The sequence below is a fragment of the Helianthus annuus genome, chromosome 13, assembly GCF_002127325.2.
Source record: "Helianthus annuus cultivar XRQ/B chromosome 13, HanXRQr2.0-SUNRISE, whole genome shotgun sequence".
NCBI classification, from domain to species: Eukaryota; Viridiplantae; Streptophyta; class Magnoliopsida; order Asterales; family Asteraceae; genus Helianthus; species Helianthus annuus.
Window position 1 is genome coordinate 61,737,033 of NC_035445.2, and position 20,027 is coordinate 61,757,059.

A 20,027-nucleotide genomic window follows, 5' to 3' on the forward strand; every position below is an offset into this window, starting at 1 on the left:
CTGGAAAGTGAGGGGCTATTGGTAGGTCTTACCCGGCGAATTGCTTTAGATAGGCCTTGGGAAAGGTTATGTCTTGGTTTACCTGTCGGTCTTATTAGTCTATCAAGTCAAATTAATTAATTCAAACTACCCTAGACCTAGGATTGGAAAAGAATAGGTCAACATTAGGGTACTTACACAATAATTAGACAACTGGAAAGGCGTCTAATAACCGGTAGAATTAACGGCCTAGGTAGTGCCACAGGTTTCTCCTTGAGAAGGGTCGAGGGGCCTCGTTGGTTCTTAATAGGTTTAGTACTTTACGATCCCGGTTCCATAACTCGTGCATTTAACTTAATCGGTAATCTCTTAAAAACAATCCAGGATTCTTGTCTAGGTGGTCTCGTTCTCGCATAAAGAAAAGTCCTCAGTCTTATTTCGTATTAGTTAATTTTAGTTTAATTTAGTAGTTTAATATAGATTTCCTAGTTTTCCGTAACCCCCCCCCCCAAAACAATTAAAACAAGTCTTAGTCGTGTCTGTCAGCGTCTGTCAGAGTCTAGTTTGCGTGATACATAGAGTCCTGTGGTTCGATACTCGGACTTGCTTAGACTGTACTACATTGACCGGTACACTTGCCGGTTGTGTGGTTTAGGTTTAGAGAGTCTGTTTTATAAATTTAAAGCTTTGTAGTGTCTAGTTTAGAGAGTCTAACTTAGTTAATTTTATAGTCTGTTTAGCACACATCAACCACCGACAAGAACCTCAAACCCGTTCACATACAATTACGGTATTGGATTCAGCGTCATTCGTTTATTTGTTATATCGGTCAATTCAGTTTAACAATAACATACATCATGCTTAACCTTAATCGATTCGTCAAGATCATAACTATTCACTGTTAATCATAACAAGAGCATAACAAGAAATCATGATGGTTATCTATTCATATCCTTTCTAGAAATTAAACAAGCATATACACAAACATGTAACAATAATCAAAGCATTAATGAAACCGATTTAATGAACACGTACTAACCGAGATGAAAGAACGATGGGCAAATCGCTAAGGGCTTGGGGAAATACACACACAGTTGCCGTCACGGTGGGGAAAATTCTAGGGTTTCTGTGTTTGCAAAAGTTGTAACAAATAATCAGTGGCATAAGATAAATACCCGATGTAATGTGCTGGGCCGGTACTGGGCCACGGCGAATCGGGCTCGGCGAAACCCTCCCCTTTCGTCGAGATTGGGTTGACGAAACAGGTCTTGTTTCGTCGTGATGTTCTTTGGCGAATCAACTTCTGTTTCGTCGGGGTTTGATCACGAGTTAATAGTTTAAGTGTTTTATAATAATTCTCATGTTATGCCAACAATCACATATATGCAACAATCACAATACGATTCATTATAATGCAACGCGTACAGTTACGAGTCAAACAACTAAACATTCAAAGTCAACGTGCAATAAATGCGAAAATGAAATCTCGGAAACTCGAGTTGTCACATTATCCCCAACTTGAAAGAAATTTCGTCCCGAAATTTAGCATGCGGTTACTGAGGAAGCTAGGTAAGTTGTATCGTTAACTGGTTTTCCCGGGGTGTCACATCATCCCCCCGTTGAGTTGGAATTTCGTCCCGAAATTCTGTAGTAGCTTCAGCCTCAGTAGTAGTTGCATTGTTCTGGAATAACTGGGGATACTTGAGTTCCATTTGATCTTCTCGTTCCCATGTGAACTTTGGGCCACGACGGGAGTTCCAACGAACTCGGACAAGAGGTATTCTGGTGTTCTTGAGGACCTTAACATCCCGGTCCGTGATTTCAACTGGTTCCTCGACGAACTGCAACTGCTCGTCGATAGTGAGCTCCTTCAAGGGGACTATGAGGGTCTCATCTGACAGACACTTCTTCAGATTCGACACGTGGAAAACATTGTGAACTGCACCGAGTTCAGCTGGTAGGTTCAGTCTGTAGGCAACCTGGCCTATTCTTTCTATGATCTCGAATGGTCCGACATACCGCGGATTGAGTTTGCCCCGTTTGCCAAAACGAACCACACCCTTCCAGGGTGAGACTTTGAGTAGCACTTGATCCCCAACTTGGAACTCGAGTGGTTTCCTGCGCTTATCAGCGTAACTCTTCTGACGGTCACGAGCTGCCGCCATGCGTTGTCGTATCTGTGCAATTCATTCTATAGCATCAACTACAAGTTCTGGACCTGTGATTTGACTATCACCCACCTCTGCCCAACAAAGAGATGACCGGCATTTACGTCCGTACAATGCCTCGAATGGAGTGGCTTGTATACTGGTGTGATAACTGTTGTTGTATGAGAACTCCACCAAAGGGAGATGTTTTTCCCAGCTGTTGCCAAAATCAATAACACATTCCCGGAGCATGTCTTCTAGGGTTTGAATCGTGCGCTCAGACTGCCCATCCGTCTGAGGGTGATATGCTGTGCTCATGTCTAGCCGCGAGCCAAAAGCTTTGTGCGTTGCTTGCCATAGTTCTGATGTGAATCGTGCATCATGATCCGAAATGATAGAGGTGGGCACCCCGTGCCTCGAGACCACTTCCTTCAAGTAGATGTCTGCTAATGTGGAGTACTTGTCCGTTTCTTTGATTGCCAAAAAGTGTGCGGACTTTGTGAGTCGATCCACGATCACCCAAATAGTATCGTTCCCACGCTGGGATCTAGGTAGGCCTGTAACAAAATCCATGGAAATTTCTTCCCATTTCCATTGCGGTATCTTTGGTTGCTGAAGTAGGCCTGATGGTTTCTGGTATTCAACCTTGACTCTCGCACAAGTCAAACATTTGCCGACGTAAGTCGCGATGAGGGCTTTCATGCTTGGCCACCAATACGTAGTTCTGAGATCGTGGTACATTTTATCCGACCCTGAATGTACCGAGTAGCGAGACTTCTGCGCTTCATCCATCACAAGTTCTCCTAGACCGCCATATAGTGGGACCCAAATACGCCCCGTTACATAGTAAGCGCTGTCTTCCTTTTGTTGTAATCGTTGTCTTGAGCCGCGTAAGGCTTCAGCCTTGACGTTTTCTGGTTTCAGTGCTTCTACCTGAGCATCTCGTATCTGTGCAGGAAGACTGGACTGGATAGTGAGCTGCAATGCTTGTACACGTCTAGGTGTAGTATCTTTGCGACTGAGGGCGTCAGCCACGACATTGGCTTTGCCTGGATGGTACTTGATGGCACATTCGTAATCGTTCAGTAGTTCAACCCACCGACGTTGTCGCATATTCAATTCCTTCTGCTTGAAGATATGCTCGAGACTCCTGTGATCGGTGTAAATAGTGCACTTGGTACCGTACAGGTAGTGTCGCCATATCTTGAGCGCGAAAACAACAGCTCCCAGCTCTAAATCGTGCGTCGTGTAGTTCCGTTCGTGAACTTTAAGTTGGCGCGAAGCGTAAGCAATAACTTTATCCCGTTGCATTAATACACAACCAAGACCATGTGTTGATGCGTCACAGTAGACCACAAAATCGTCCGTGCCCTCTGGCAATGAAAGTATAGGTGCGCTACATAGTCTATCCTTTAAGTGCTGAAAAGCGGTTTCCTGAGTATTACCCCAACGATAGGTGACACCCTTCTGTGTCAGTAGCGTAAGCGGCTGTGCAATCTTTGAGAAATCTTTAATGAATCGCCTATAATAACCCGCCAAACCCAAGAATTGGCGTATTTCCGTTGGTGTACGCGGTGCAGGCCAGTTCCTGATTGAATCTACCTTGGATGGATCAACATGGATCCCATCCTTGCTTACCACATGGCCTAGAAAGTGGACTTCCCGAAGCCAGAAGTCGCATTTAGAGAACTTGGCGTACAGCTGTTCTGATCGTAGAAGTTCCAAGATAAGACGTAAATGCTGCTCATGCTCCTCCCGACTCTTGGAGTAAATCAGAATGTCGTCGATGAAAACGATGACGAACTTGTCCAGATAAGGCTTGCACACTCTGTTCATAAGATCCATGAAAACTGTAGGTGCATTCGTTAGCCTAAAAGGCATGACTAGAAACTCGTAGTGGCCGTAGCGAGTTCTGAATGCTGTTTTGGAGACGTCCTCATCCCGGACTCTCAGCTAATGGTAACCTGACCTCAAGTCTATCTTGGAGTTGTAGCTCGACCCTTGCAACTGGTCGAATAAGTCGTCAATACGTGGAAGAGGGTAGCGGTTCTTCACTGTCACCTTGTTCAGTTCACGGTAGTCAATGCACATCCTGAAGGTACCGTCCTTCTTTTTCACAAATAACACTGGAGCTCCCCAGGGCGAAGATCTAGGACGGATAAAACCCTTATCCAAGAGCTCTTGTAGTTGCTTTGACAGTTCTTCCAGTTCAGTCGGAGCTAATCGATACGGTGCGTGAGCTATTGGTGCTGCTCCTGGTGCTAGCTCGATTTGAAACTCGACCTGGCGATGAGGCGGTAGACCAGGTAAATCTTCAGGAAACACTTGAGGGTAGTCGCGTACCACTGGAATATCTTCCAATTCCTTTTCTTTTGCCGATGCATCAGTAACAAGTGCCAAAATGGCGGTGTGCCCCTTTCGTAAACATTTCTGAGCCTTCAAGAAGGAGATGATGCCAACCACAGCACCACTCTTGTCGCCTTGAACTTCGAGAGGTTCTTTGCCAGAACGAGGAATGCGAACTATCTTTTCCTTGCATAAGATTTCTGCTTGCTGTTGGGATAACCAATACATCCCAATAACGATGTCGAAACTACCCAAAACTATGGGAATGAGATCGATCGAGAATGTCTGACCAGCTAAGACGATGCTACAACCCTTGACTACATGCGAGGCTTCTACACTTTTACCATTTGCTAACTCTACGACATGTTTGGTGTTTAGGGGTGTTGGTGTACGTTTTAACATTTGACTAACCTTTAAAGACACATAACTGGTATCCGCACCCGAATCAAACAAAACAGTAATGTAGAAGTCATCGAGAAGAAACTTACCCATGACCACGTTAGGATCGTTCCTTGTGTCACCCTGACCCAGCACGAACACACGACCCCTAGCATCATTGCCATTATTGTTTCCACCGTTGTTACCATTGCCCTGGTTGTTATTATTGTTGCGATTCTGGTTCTGGTTTAACTGGGGGCAACCCCGCTTGAAGTGGCCTTCAGCACCACACTGAAAACATCCCCTGTTGCCTTGCTGTTGCTGCTGCTGCTGGTTTTGAGGGACTGGTGGTTGCTGTTGCTGGTTCTGATTCGCATGTCGTGAGCTCCTGCAATCTTTAGCTTCGTGCCCTATCTTGAGACATCTCTGACAGCGGCCCTTGCGACACTGGCCACTGTGGTGTCTGTTGCATATGTTACACAGTGGGTGAATTCCCCGATATCCACCCTGCCCCTTTATGCCGTATGATTGCTGACTCGGATTCTGGTAGTCATTAGTCTTGCGCTGCTGTGCTTGAGACTGAACAGATACTGATCCCTTGCTGGAATCCCCATCCCACTTCCGCTTGTTGTCACTAGGAGTAGTAGTAGCAGTAGTGGTAGCAATGATGCGTTTTGGCAGCCTATCCTGTTCCACTGCTTGATCGGTGAGACGATGAGCAAGACGCTGGATGTCTTGGATGTTGTTAAGGTTAGCCGATGTTACGTGGCTCTGGATCTCTGGCGCAAGTCCCTTGAGGTACAACTCAATGCGCTTAACTGGAGGGTCCACCATAGTTGGACACAAGATGGCCAACTCGTTTGACCGTTTCGTATATGCTTCAATTTCCGACCCTGTCATCTTCAGGTGATACAGCTCCACCTCCAACTTGTGGATGTCATCTCGTGTACAGTATTCCCTCTTGATAAGTTCTTTGAAATCATTCCAAGGGGTGGCGTTAGCAGCTGCCAACCCTAGGATCTATACTTGCGCGTTCCACCATGTTAGCGCTATTCCTTCGAGAGTACCAGTGGCGTACTTGACCCTGCGAGCCTCAGGGAATTCACACATTTCAAATACCGACTCGAGCTTCTCAAACTAATGGAGGAGTCCAACTGCCCCCTCGGTGCCACTGAATGTGCTTGGACGACAGTCCATGAAGTTCTTGAAAGTGCAGACGGGTTGCTGAACGTGTTGACCTATTGTGTAAGAATAGGACAATGTTAAATACAAGAGTTGGTCTAGGAATGTAGGATCTAAAGATCCTAGTGTGAATCACATCCGCAGGGTGTACTACCTGCTTGTGCAGCTGCTAGTGCCGCAGCTACTTGTTCATTGATAAGAGCCGTCAACTGGGCTTGAGTCAAGTTAATGCGTCCAGCCATTGATCTTCATATCAAAGGCAACATAAGTGAGAAGGTTTGCGAATAATGCGATGACAGAAGAGAGTAAGCACACAAGCGTTCTCAAGCAATAGCGAATAGTTACCAATGTAATCTAAGCATACCACGAGCAAAGTTCTATGTAATTTTAGCATGTAGGCAATAAACGTAAACCTTATTACCTAGGATGTCGAGTCTTGCACGTGGAGCGAAGCGTCGTTGTGGATCGTTGAGAGCAATGTTCTGGTTATAGTCTGGTTTTAATAAAAACGTTTTCCCCCATATTAAAACCAAGTTCTCTATAACCAATGGCTCTGATACCAATCTGTCACACCCCCAAAATCCACCTGCGGAGCATCACCGCTTGGAGGCGTGACATGACCAGGATCAAGCCACCCATCATATTGAACATGTAATTAATAAGTAAAAGTGAATGTCATTCAAACCCACCAATATGGAAGGTGTTCAAAACATAAGTATAATATCACTGTTTAGCGGAAGCGTATAAATAAAACCCAACATAAGTAAAGTATGAAATGTCATAAAGTGTTTATCAAACGTTCACAATCCATGCCCACAACGACCGCGCCTCCCGTGCAAGCTCCATAGTACCTAAGGTCCTGCAAGGCATGTAACAGAGAGTCAACAACTAGTTGAGCGAGTTCACAGTTTGTAGTTCAGTAATTATAGTAGTATAGTAAGACTTATGTTGTTCGTTATGCCATGTATCGTGCTAGTTCGTATCGCGGCCCTCTAGGCATGTATGCGAAGATTAGGGGAAAGTTTGTCAAGTATTCTAGACTAGGTATATTTGTATCGCAGCCCGCCCGGCATGTGTGCGAAGTTTAGTGTACAGTTCGCAGCCATTCTAGGCATGTGTGCGAAGATTAGTTCTATTATCGCGGCCAATCCCGACGTGTGTGCGAAGGGAAGAGTTTGTATCACTAGTCTAGCAGTATCTATCCATAACCTTCCTCTCCCGAGGACAATATCACTAAGTTCCATTACTAGGTAAGTACAAGTAAGTCATCCAATCCCATTCCCAACCCCGGGGAATCCCATGCCTTGGTAAGAGTGTGAACTCACCTTGGTTTGCTCGGTATGCTAAAGTATGTGCTCACAGTTAATCAATCACGTCCTATAGTACGCACGTATACATAATCAGTTTGTATTCACTAAGTTCACGTAAGAAATCATAGTGGACAACGCATCAATAACCACCAAGTAGCACATTGCACGTATTCATGATCATACAAGTATTGATTTATACTTAACGGCAGCTAACTAGTCCAGTTAACTTCTAACAGAGTTAAATCAAGTCACTGTGCAAATTATTCTTTCGGCGAAACACCCTTGTTTCGCCATGTACTCCCTTTGACGAAACAACTTGGTTTCGTCGTGATATCTCTTGACGAAACGTCTCCTGTTTCGTCGTGACCCCCCATCGGCGAAACACATTCCATTTCGTCAATTTGTGATTCGTCACAAGCACCAGTTACGTCGTATTACAGATCCGTTACAAGTTATCACAGAAAACCCTAATTAGCCGTCACAACGGTAGCAATCATTCAGGAATCATTTAGCACAAACATCATCATCAAACAGAACAATCATACAGAAGTATACTATAATCATTGAGTCGGAAACACGGTTCCCATACTTAACATTCCACCGACAAGAACCTCAAACCCGTTCACATACAATTACGGTATTGGATGCAGCGTCATTCGTTTATTTGTTATATCGGTCAATTCAGTTTAACAATAACATACATCATGCTTAACCTTAATCGATTCGTCAAGATCATAACTATTCACTGTTAATCATAACAAGAGCATAACAAGAAATCATGATGGTTATCTATTCATATCCTTTCCAAAAATTAAACAAGCATATACACAAACATGTAACAATAATCAAAGCATTAATGAAACCGATTTAATGAACACGTACTAACCGAGATGAAAGAACGATGGGCAAATCGCTAAGGGCTTGGGGAAATACACACACAGTTGCCGTCACGGTGGGGAAAATTCTAGGGTTTCTGTGTTTGCAAAAGTTGTAACAAATAATCAGTGGCATGAGATAAATACCCGATGTAACGTGTTGGGCCGGTACTGGGCCACGGCGAATCGGGCTCGGGGAAACCCTCCCCTTTCGTCGAGATTGGGTTGACGAAACAGGTCTTGTTTCGTCGTGATGTTCTTTGGCAAATCAACTTCTGTTTCGTCGGGGTTCGATCACGAGTTAATAGTTTAAGTGTTTTATAATAATTCTCATGTTATGCCAACAATCACATATATGCAACAATCACAATACGATTCATTATAATGCAACGCGTACAGTTACGAGTCAAACAACTAAACAGTCAAAGTCAACGTGCAATAAATGCGAAAATGAAATCTCGGAAACTCGAGTTGTCACAGAATAAAGCTTCTATCAAGCAATTCCTGGAGCTGACTCGAGAGTTCACGCATTTCGGACGGAGCGAGTCGATAAGGAGCTTTAGCAACAGGATTGGCTCCAGGAATGAGGTCGATACGGAAGTCGATATCACGACTTGGTAGAAGACCGGGAGATCATCAGGGAATACCTGAGGAAATTCACAGATAACAGGAACGTCTTTCACTTTTGTCTTTCCTTTCTTTTCCTTCTCCGCTACTACAATGTTGGCCAAGAAAGCTCTGTATTCCTTGCGGAGATACTTGTTAGCTTGGACACATGACATGAGCTTGAGACCTTCGAGGGAGTTTCACCATACACACATAATTGATCACCATTAGCGAGCGAGAATTGAATCATCTTATCAAAGAACACAACTTCAGCATGGTTTTAACGAAGAAAGTCCATGCCTACTATGATGTCAAAACTTCCGAGCTGCATCGGAATAAGATCGATCGGAAAGATGTGACTGTTGAGCTCAAGAGTACAATCACGAAGAACAGAACTGACAGCGACAGTTCTTCCGGTGGCGACTTCAACATCGAACGTCGAGGGGAGATGGGAGCGCTTACGATTAAGGAGCTTTTCGAACTCAAACGATACAAAACAGTTATCGACTCCAGTATCAAACAAACATGAAGCATAAACACCATTCACAAGAAACGTACCATTAACCACAATGTTGTCAGCTTGAGCCTGGCGCACGTTGATATTGAAAGTTCGGGCGCGAGCTGCTAAGGCTGTTGTTGCTGTTGGTGGGGCTGCTGCTGTTGTGGCTCTTGCTTCACCACTCGATTCGGGCACATGTTCGCGAAGTGGTTGGGATTACCACACGCGACGCAAACTCTAGTATTGATCGCGGGTGCCTGAGCCGCTTGCTGGCCTTGAGGAGCGGTAAGTAGAGCTTGTTGAGCAGGAGCTGGAGCGGTAGCTTGTCGAGGACCTGTACGGCAGTTGGCGGTGAAGTGGCCGTACATGTTGCAATGCACACAAAATCGGCAGGCGATACCCACTGGGTGATGATAAGTTCATGTTGGGCAAGCAGGGTGAGGACCACTATAAGCACGCTTAGCAGGCGGTGCTTGGGTAACTGGTGCTGCAGCTGATCGGTGTTGAGGTTGTTGTTGAGCTGGTACCGCTTGGAGCGGGGCAGCAGTGGTGACAACACAGTTCTTGTTGCTGTAGTTGTTGTTCTTCCTCTTGCGACGAGAGGACTTTGAAGAGTGAGGAGCGGCGGCGGTGGTGGGTTCAGCGGTTACGGCGGTGGTAGCTTGATGCAATTTCTTCGAAGCTTTATCCCAAAAAGCAGCTTTGACTCGCTTGTCGTTGATTTCAGCGGCAAGCATGTAAGTTTCCTCGATTGTTGCTGGCTTTGAAGCATGCACAAAATCTGCTACACAATCCGGCAGAGCTCGGATATACTTCTTGATCATCATATCAGCAGTCTTGACTTGATCATGACAGATTATACTAAGCTACTTGAAGTGAGCAGTTAAAGTAGCATTGTCACTATCCTTTTGCTTTATATGCCAGAATTCATCCTCCAACTTTTGGCGCTCATGGGGAGGGCATAACTCTTCCAACATGACGTTCTTCAACTCGTCCGATGCCAGACCATAAGCTGCATCATTTCCGCGTTTGTTACTCTCGGCCGTCCACCAGTCTAAAGCCCGGGACTGGAAGACGCCGGTAGCATTTAGAGTGCAGAGATTGTCAGGACAGCCACTCTGGCGCAGGGTGACCTCGATCGAATCAAACCATTGAAACAAGGCCGTAGGGCCATCTTCGCCAGTGAATTCTTTCGGTCCGCAAGCTTTAAACTGCTTGAAGCTGAAAGCAACTTTAGGGGTTTCAGTCCTGTACTCTTCAGATGATTTGCTCACATTATGGTATAGTTCACTCACGATCTGAGGAACAACTTTCTCTATTTGCTTAGCGACGAGAGCAGCAAGGCGTTTGTCTTTCTGGCTCTGGCGAGTAGCGCGCGAGTGACGGGATCCAGATGACGACATTGTCTGCAACAGACATCGCCATAGGACTCAGACACAATATATCGAATCTCACCTCACACGCCTAATACTACTAAAGCTCAGGAACACGTATAATCACGTAACCACATAGTCACATAGGCACATAATCACAGATTCACATAGCACAGAAACCCGTAAGCACGTAAGGCACATAGAAGCACATAAAGGCAGTCAGAATACAGAAACCTATCATTCAAAGTCATCGCGCGTTCGAGAATAGCGATTGCGATTAGCGGGTATACAACGACTAATATATCATAAGCGAGTAATATAGCATGCGATCGTCCACAAGTACCGATTTGTTAGCGTATTGGGATAGATGTGTAGTGCGAGTTGTATGTGTCGATCAAAGCGAAAAGAGCCTGGTGTGTTGGTGACTTCCAGCTTTTCGCTCTCGCTTTTAAAATTGTAACATATAGAATCACATAAAACACATAAAATCCACACAAAATCGACAAATATCAGAGTCGACAGTAGCGAGCTCAGAATCGAAACACATAAAAATCGAGAATGGATTGTCTGCGGCTGTTTAGACGTCGACTATCCAAAGCGGTTCGACTATTCACAAGGACTTTTGGTACACACTTTAACCTTCAGGACTGTGCTCTCGCCTCGAATTTGGGCGAATGGCACGCATCATTCCAGTTATATAGTGCAACTTCAAGTCGTTGGAGTCCGTCGAGACTTTGGTGAGAGTGTTGTAAAACCAAAATAGAGATCGGAACAAGTCGTCAAGGTTCGGGTTTCACCCCTGACTTAACAACTTCGTTCCTGTTTTGATAAAATAGAGAAGAATTATGCGTCAAAGTATGGATTTCACTCCTGATTTAATGCAAATTCTCCTATTTATTGCTAAAAATGCGGGTCGAACAAGCAACTTAGTCGAGAGTTTGCGGTTTTCACACCTAATCTCGACCTAATCACTCGTTTAGTTTTCGAAAACTAGAGTGCAGTGATAGTGTAGCGTAAGCGAGAATAGCGAGAGATAGCAATTAAGCTCGTACCATGCACAAGTCGGTCCGTTGGTACCTAACTATAGACTAGGTCGTTTCCAAGACATCGACACGGACAAGGTCGAGTCTTGCCTAATTCCCAATAGTTATGGCTCTGATACCAATCTGTCACACACCAACCGATGGCAGAAACATCGGGGCGTGGCACTGAGCGAAAAAGATTGTCTAGAAGTTTCTATAACAACTATGATTACCAATTATTTAAAGTATCACGTCCCATACCATGACATAATAAGTATCATAATTATTACAGGAAAAGTCAAGATAAATTGTTCTGTTTCGACAACTCAAAATTTAAATACAGACAATTCGTTTATTTGTTTCTAGACCTTTCCTAGCCTCGATTTCACAGCAAGCCAATCATTTAAACATCTTAAGCACCTGCCACATACGTTAAAGTAAAAGTCAATACACATAGTGTAAAGGTGAGCATACAAGTTTAATAGATATAATAGAATTCGAAATCGTTTACGCATAACCAGCACGTACACAGAGTGAAATGAAGCACGTAAGTGTTATCGACATGATCCTATCAATACCAATGATTGCGGGTTGACTGCGCAAGGCAGTTCGTAATACATGATCACCACTGTGACCCATGTGATTAATTTTCCTTAACAACCCCTGAGTGAATAGGTGTTGAGTCCAAACTATAGTACTATCGTTGCTAAGTCAGGTAGACAGCAATCCATGTGTAAACGTAACAAACAAGCATTCATTTAGTCACGTATAACATGCGGTAACGGTTAGCGTTAAAGTATCGTGTAGTGTGTTCGATGTGATTTAGAATAAGCAACGTATGTAACACCCAAAAGTGCGTAAAGCAAAAAGGGTTCGAGTATACTCACAGCGATGATGGATTGAAGGGAGCGCTAGAGTAAGTTTAGCCTGATCAGAATGATAGCATAAACGATAAGCGGCGGGTAAAATGGTGTGAAGTGTCAAAGGATTGGACGGTAATCCGGTCGGATGGCAATCTGATCGGATGGCCAGTCGATCGGGTGGCAATCCGTTCGAATGGTCATCCGATCGGATGGTCATTCGATTGGATTGTCACCTTGTTTGGGAAAGATGTGTTTGTGTATGATGGTTTGCCTTTTGAAGTTTTCGTTGTAGCATTTTGAAAACAGAGAAGTATCCCTACCCTTCAGGACGGTCGATCGAATGGCGGCTCGATCGGACGGCGATCCGATTGGTGAGGCTTCTTAGTTTGAGAACAAGTTCACAGTAGGACGGTCACTCGATCGGATGGCTATCCGATTGGGTGGCAATCCGCTGGAATTGAAAATGCATTGAACATGTTGAAAATTGTTTAAGTGTTGAAGTTCAAACATTACATGGTCGGGTGGTAATCCGATCGGATGGCAATCCGATCGGATGGCAATCCGTTCGATGTTCAAAACCTCAAAAGTTGAAATAATGGTTAAGTGTGGGACCAAGGTGCAAGCCGATCGGGTGGCTAACCGGTCGGGTGGCAATCCGATCGGACGTCAATCCATCCCAGTTGACCTGATCGTCCTCATACTTGGTTGTTTTGATAGTTTGCGTTTTATTCTAGGCAATGTGATAACGTGCTAAACAACAGAACCTCGTCATGGCTCAAGTAACCCGACCGGACAGGAATCACCCTAGTCCAACCAGTTTAACTGTCCGAGACGGTGTTTCATGTTTAACCCGGAACCGGAAGACTCTTGGATAGAATTCAGATCTGGAACTAACACACTACTAAGAAAGAGTAGAAGGTCAGAACAAGCTTCGATTCTATCGGTTTTGAGTGCGTTGAGTGTAAGAGAGTTGAAAGAAAGTTAGAAACCATCTTTTAATCCTTTCCCACCTTGAATATGTTCAGATCTATGCAAGATCTTTGTTTATTTGTGTGGAAATCGTTCAGATCTAAGTTGTTCTTCATGGATTGAAGCCAAAACATGAAGTTCATAAGAACAACATGATGACATCATCCTAGAACACCTCAAATCTAGCGATTTCACGGTTAAAAGTTAGGATTCAAAAGATAGAAAGGTGTAGGAGTGCGTGTAGATCAAGAAAGTACAAGATTTAGGTTGAAAACTTACAAGAATCGCGAGAAGTCGAAAGAAAAGTAGGCTGGACCGAGTTGGGTCGAGTAAGAGCTGTCAACATCAAGTGATGTGAAATATGAGGGTATTTATAGGGTTTCCATAAAAGGAAAGTGGGGGAAAGTGGCTGGTCGATCAGGTGGCAGCCCGATCGGGTGGCAGCTCGATCGAGTGGCAACTTGATCGGGTGGCAACTCGATCGGTTGGCCACTCGATTCGAGTGTTCGGCGCGACGAGTTTTGCTGTTTCGATTCGCGTTTTGTGCGTTGCGATGCGATAGAGTTTCTCATTAAATTACTTTTTAATCCCAACTACTATATCTAACATACAATCATCCTAAATTACCGGCGTTTAGCGTTTGTGATTCGATTGTGATTGAGTTGCGATTGCGTTTTGATTAATCACCACAACATAAACATATATAAACATGCACACGTAACATATAAAGGCACACACATGTAAAACAATATCTAGAACGCATAATTCGAGTTGCGAGTGCGATTGCGATGCGATAAAGCGATGAAACATGCGATAAACATCGATTAAACCTTGATTATTAATAAGTACTCCACATAATACAACTAACATAAAAGCATAAAAGACTATATACAAGTCAAAGAAGTCAAAACAGGAATTGAGCAAGGAGAGACAGATCGCAATTAGCAATCTTTTCTTCCTTTGACTGCAATGTTGACTTTGACTTTGACTTTCGAAACACGGGGTGTTACAGATATACACGAAGAAAACAACTAGTAATGGTTTTTTTAATCTGATATTTCAACTATATGTCAAGGGTTTCTTGGATTTCGCATTCACCAACGCACCTAACATTCAAAAAGAGCTTATAGAAGGGGTTGAGGTTTTTAAAATTAGATGCCCGTGTGCCAAATGCCAAAATCTCCATTTCAAGAGTAGAGATGTGGATGAGGGTCACTTATATGAAAAGGGTTTGTGGAAGATTATAAGGTATGGTATGTGCATGGCGAGTCATTTCATACACAAGACATGGGTCGATGTTCAAACCCAGTATTGTATCAACATGTGGGTCAAGACAATGATGAAGATGCTGGTGAATATATCGAATACGAGGAGATGGTTATGGAAAGCATGCACCAAGACACAAATGAAAATGCCAAGGCATTTTATACCATGTTAAGTCAAGCCAATGAGCCTTTGTGGCCCGGTTCTGAAAAAGCTAGCATACTCTCTACCGTCATGAGGATATTGAACTGGAAATCAGATTGTAACATCTCCGACTTTACATTCGATAAATTACTACTGATTATTAAAGATAGTCTACCCAACGGTGTAAAGCTACCTAGAAACTTTTATGAGACCAAGAAGATGTTGAAGCTGTAATATAATATTGCAGGTTTGTGAATATTAATAATCATTATATAACAATTATAATATAATAATATAATAAATATACTTATTTTTATTACAAAATGTTGCAGGTTTGTGAATGTGCATGGTGATGGTCATAAGAGTATCTCTCGTATACTGGGTGAGCATCGTGATGAAGTTTGGCTAACGTTCAAACAGGTTCCGCGGGATGAAGTGGCTCGTATGTATGATCGATTTAGGGTAACATATTTATTATATATTTACATATCTTTAGCTTATTTTGTTGAGTTTGCATTTTTAAACTATATTTTTATTTTTGCAGACTCGCTGGACGTGGGATCCATCGAACAAATAAGCAATTGTGAAGGCTTTCTTAACATGCTAAAGAAACATTTCAGAGAGATTATGATGTAATTGAGAATAAAAGCTACAAAACTTGCATATCATGCTGGAGAAAATGTCGACCTACGTAATTCTAATCAATTCCGCATTATTCGTAAATATCCGCCCGAATCAATACCTATCAACATATAGCATGACATGTGTTCGGTAGGAAAATTAATATACTCTTTTCTGTTTTATCTCATGGCTTATTATTATTGTTGCATATAATCTGTTTTATCTGATGTTATGGTTGATTATTGTTATGGCTGATTATTGTTGTGGGTGCCTTAATTTGGTAAAACTTGATTCTGTCACTTTTCCTTAAAAAAGCACCCACAAGTTAAATAATTTAGCAAAGCACACACTTTTTCATATTGTGTTTGCCTTAATTTCCATTTTAGCTTTGTTTTAAAATTGGGTTGGATCCACTTTGTTAGTATTATTACGATTTAATTATTTAAAGAAATATGTAAATGAACAAAAATGAACACGAAGTATTGTGTCTTTACAGGCTTGGAACACAAAAGCATGGCTTAGTGTCACGCCCCGTAAAAATTCAACTCAAAATTTCAGCATTCCGAAAGTTTCCGGAACACTAAGGAAGCGTCTAGGGCTGCCTGGAAGTCTCCGGAATAGTCTAGACAATACTGGAACGTGTTGACACCCTTAGAAGGTCCTAGATCAGCCTTCAAAGTGCTCGGAACAGTCTAGAAAGGGCTGCATAAATCTGCCCAAAAGTTGCAGCCAAGAACTCTCTAGAAGACTCATGAAAACACTTGGAAATGCTGGATATTTTTGGCAAGAATGCTCTAGTATAAATAGGTGTTAGAGTCTCATTTTGAGATCACCCCCCTCATAACTCATTCATAACCAACTTCTTGTAAACTCCATACTTGTAACTTTGTTCAAGTAATACATAACCATTTTTGTGTTAGTATTGCACTACAAAATCATACTTGTGATCCTCACAAACAAAGACTACCGCTGCTATACATAACTAAACCCATCCAAAAGGCTACAAAACCCATCCAAAAGGCTGAACTTAGAAGTAATCTAAGTGCCGCACAAGAGTTCAAGAATAACTCCGTGACAAGTGGTATCAGAGTCGCGTCGGTTCATCGGGATGGCGAACAAGAAAAGCAAGAAGGGATCAACGAACAAGAAAATCGTCTCTAGTAAAGAAGAGACACACAACCACAACCAGAAACAACAAGAAGTTGGAAGCGTGTCTATGGATTTGGCCGGATCCTTAGAAAAAATGAAGACTAGTGTCAAAGCATCGGTCACACAACTTGGAACTCTTGTCAATCGTTCCTTGGAAAAGCTAGATGCTTTGGGAACATTGCGAGATGAGTTAAAAGGACTCAAAAAAGATCTCAAAACCGCTATCAACGTCATACGCCTCGAGATGCAAGCCATGATCCAAGAGGAGATTGCAACGCTGTGGAGAGAGGTAGACGACAATATCCAAAACCTTCACAAAAACTTTACTAAGTTGGAAGCAAAAATGAACGACGCTAACAAGGCACAACTAAAAGTATGTCTGGGGTCCTCGCAAGTAAGTCATCTCAACACTTTAAATACTCAAGAAACTCCCAAAACACGGGAAAAACATAACATCAAAAAGCTCCCGAACAAGGGAAAGAAAAGACCAACAACCACAAAACCAGAAAAGAAGTCGGAAGAAGGACTTCAACTCATCAACATGGTGGTAAACGGGAGACCCGTTAAAGCACTAGTTGACAGAGGAGCAAGCCATAACTTCGTCTCAATGGATGAAGCAATAAGACTCGGTGTTCAGGTCACAAAACAAGAAGCAATGATAAAGACCACGAATGGACCTATCCAACCAATACTTGGGATGGCATACGACGTCAAAGTCACAATCGGCAAATGGAAAGGTAAGAGCGACCTTTCTGTGATGCCAATGAAAGACCATAACTTTGTGCTTGGCCAGGATTTCTTCGAAAACAAACAGACCTTCCTTATTCTATATGCAAACAAGTTTTGCATCATAGACAGAAACCAAGTTCACACAATGAAGACAGAGACGGACACTAGCCGTCAAGGTATGTCAATAACATCAATACAAATGGAGGTTGGTTCAAAAACAAGATCAACCACACATTCATCACAATTAGGCATAACCCAAAATCGCAACGAGGATGTTGCATTTTTAGGTGTGGGAGGATGTCACGCCCCACAAAAATTCAACTCAAAATTTCAGCATTCTGGAAGTTTTCGGAACATTAAGGAAGCGTCTAGGGCTGCCTGGAAGTCTCTAGAACAGCCTAGACAATACTAGAATGTGTTGGCACCCTTAGAAGGTCCTAGATCAGCCTTCAAAGTACTTGGAACAGTCTAGAAAGGGCTGCATAATTCTGCCCAAAAGTTGCAGCCAAGAACTCTCTAGAAGACTCATGAAAACACTTGAAAATGCTGGATATTTTGGCAAGAATGCTCTAGAATTCAGCTCATAAATATCTTGAATATTATGTAAGGAATTCTCTAGAACTAGTAGGAAACTAGTATAAATAGGTGTTAGGGTCTCATTTTGAGATCACCCCCCTCATAACACATTCATAACCAACTTCTAGTAAACTCCATACTTGTAACTTTGTTCAAGTAATACATAATCATCTTTGTTGTAGTATTGCACTACAAAATCATACTTGTGATCCTCACAAACAAAGACTTCCGCTGCTATACATAACCAAACCCACCCAAAAGGCTGAACTTAGAAGTGTTCTAAGTGTTGCACGAGAGTTCAAGAATAACTTCGTGACATTAGTAAGTCAAAGAGTGGGTCATCAAATCGGAACAGCGCCGATATCAATGGCAGGTCATCTCGACACACCGGTGGATCTACGGGTTTCGATGAGCATCGTGAAAACTGGGTAAACTAATTATATTTACGAATTTCAGTAATTATATTTTATGTACTATAAATCGTATAACAATAATTATACTCTATATTTGTGTAGAGAAGGACATATGGTCGGGAACCTAGTTGGAAAGAACTCTTCTTGCAAACCCACCTCACCAAAGAATGCAAAGAAAATTTAAGGAAAGGTGAGATTAGCATACATGAAGAATTTAAATTTTGTACAAACCGATCCAAAGAAGTATATGTAAGTTATCCTTTTTTATTTTCTTACAATTTTCGTATAAACATTTAGTACAACAAAAATACATTATTTTTATATATTTCAGGGGGGGGTACTTGGAGGCGATGCATGATATTCACAGGTCGGACCTCACTGATTGTCCTGATGACCCTAAGGTGTGGGCTCGTGTGTAGGCAGGAGGTCACCCGGGTATTTGGGGTAGGATCTTCAGATCTGTATTACATGGTGAGTGGGACATCATCATCTTCTAGTGGGTGTGCACCATCATCTGTTGAGTACCAACGATCCATAGAAGAGGTATCATGTTCATAATCAAGATATTTGTTATGTTGATCCAATTGCTCTAGTGACATGTATAGGTTTAGCTTGAAATTGATGAAGCCACAATGAAGTTAGGAATTTAGAATGTATAATGGGACCTGGTGTTCAGTTTGAACTTCCATAGGTTGGTATGGTTACGGTCTGGTTGAGTGGCTTAGGGTTAGGGTATGGTTTGTCTGATTGGGCTTTGTTTGGTTAGTAGATTTGGGACCAGGTTTAGATGGTGGCTATTTGGGTTGGTTAGCAGGTTTAGATTTTTGTTATTTATCTCTTATATCGAAAATTGTGCTAAAATAACATGGTTTTAGTAATTAACTAAAAGTAAATTCAGAGTACAATAGATACCAAAGTTTACTGATATTAGTATACTTACTAAACTTGTGAAATTAACGGGTCAGATATTGGGTCATTGATGTATTGTTTATTTAATTATACCTTTTAACACATTATTAGGCTCAAGAAATGCGAACACAACTAGCAAAGCTTGAAGCTCGCCTCGAAACTGAGACGAAGGAGAGGGAGGATCTTAGAGTTCGTCTTGAAAGTGAGAGAAAAGCGAGAGGAGACCTCCAACAACACATAAATGAAACCATGAAAAGAGAATTACAAGACTTTATGAAGAATTGGCGTCCTCCTCGTAATTAGTTAGCATTTGCTTATCTTTTTAGCATATACGCACGTTAAACGTTTGTTAGTTTTGTGGTTTAGAAACACTAGAAATGGCGTAATGTACTATTTTCGAGTACGGTGATTTTAAAACAGGTTATTAATATTTTTCTGTGTATTTTTTTTTTTTTTGCTGATTTTTATGCAATTTTTAGAAGAAAAATAACAGGTTTTTTCAAGAAAAAATAAAATTGACAGTATTTTTTATAAATATTTCGTTACAAATGCGTTGCAAATAAATTAGTCTGGAATTAAGGAATCGTAGGAAATGCGTTACAAATTTGTTACGCAATATTTCTGTTGCAAATAAGTTGAAATTTGTGTAGTAAATGCGTTGCAAAAAGTTTTCC

At 42.3% G+C, this 20,027-nt stretch overlaps 1 protein-coding gene across 1 annotated transcript; it reads left to right on the plus strand.

The window, feature by feature from the left end:
• Positions 1–16,501: 16,501 nt before the first annotated feature.
• LOC110902686 lies at positions 16,502–19,765 on the plus strand. The gene is made up of 4 exons (XM_022149158.2): positions 16,502–18,459; positions 18,547–18,693; positions 18,776–18,987; positions 19,465–19,765. Exon 1 carries the CDS (start codon positions 16,686–16,688, stop codon positions 17,865–17,867), a length of 1,182 nt encoding a protein of 393 aa, XP_022004850.1. The 5' UTR covers positions 16,502–16,685; the 3' UTR covers positions 17,868–18,459; positions 18,547–18,693; positions 18,776–18,987; positions 19,465–19,765.
• The last annotated feature ends 262 nt before the right edge of the window (positions 19,766–20,027 follow it).

Excerpts from the sequence above, each read along its gene's own strand:
- LOC110902686 (XM_022149158.2), top strand. The coding sequence starts at position 16,686 with ATGGCGAACAAGAAAAGCAAGAAGGGATCAACGAACAAGAAAATCGTC.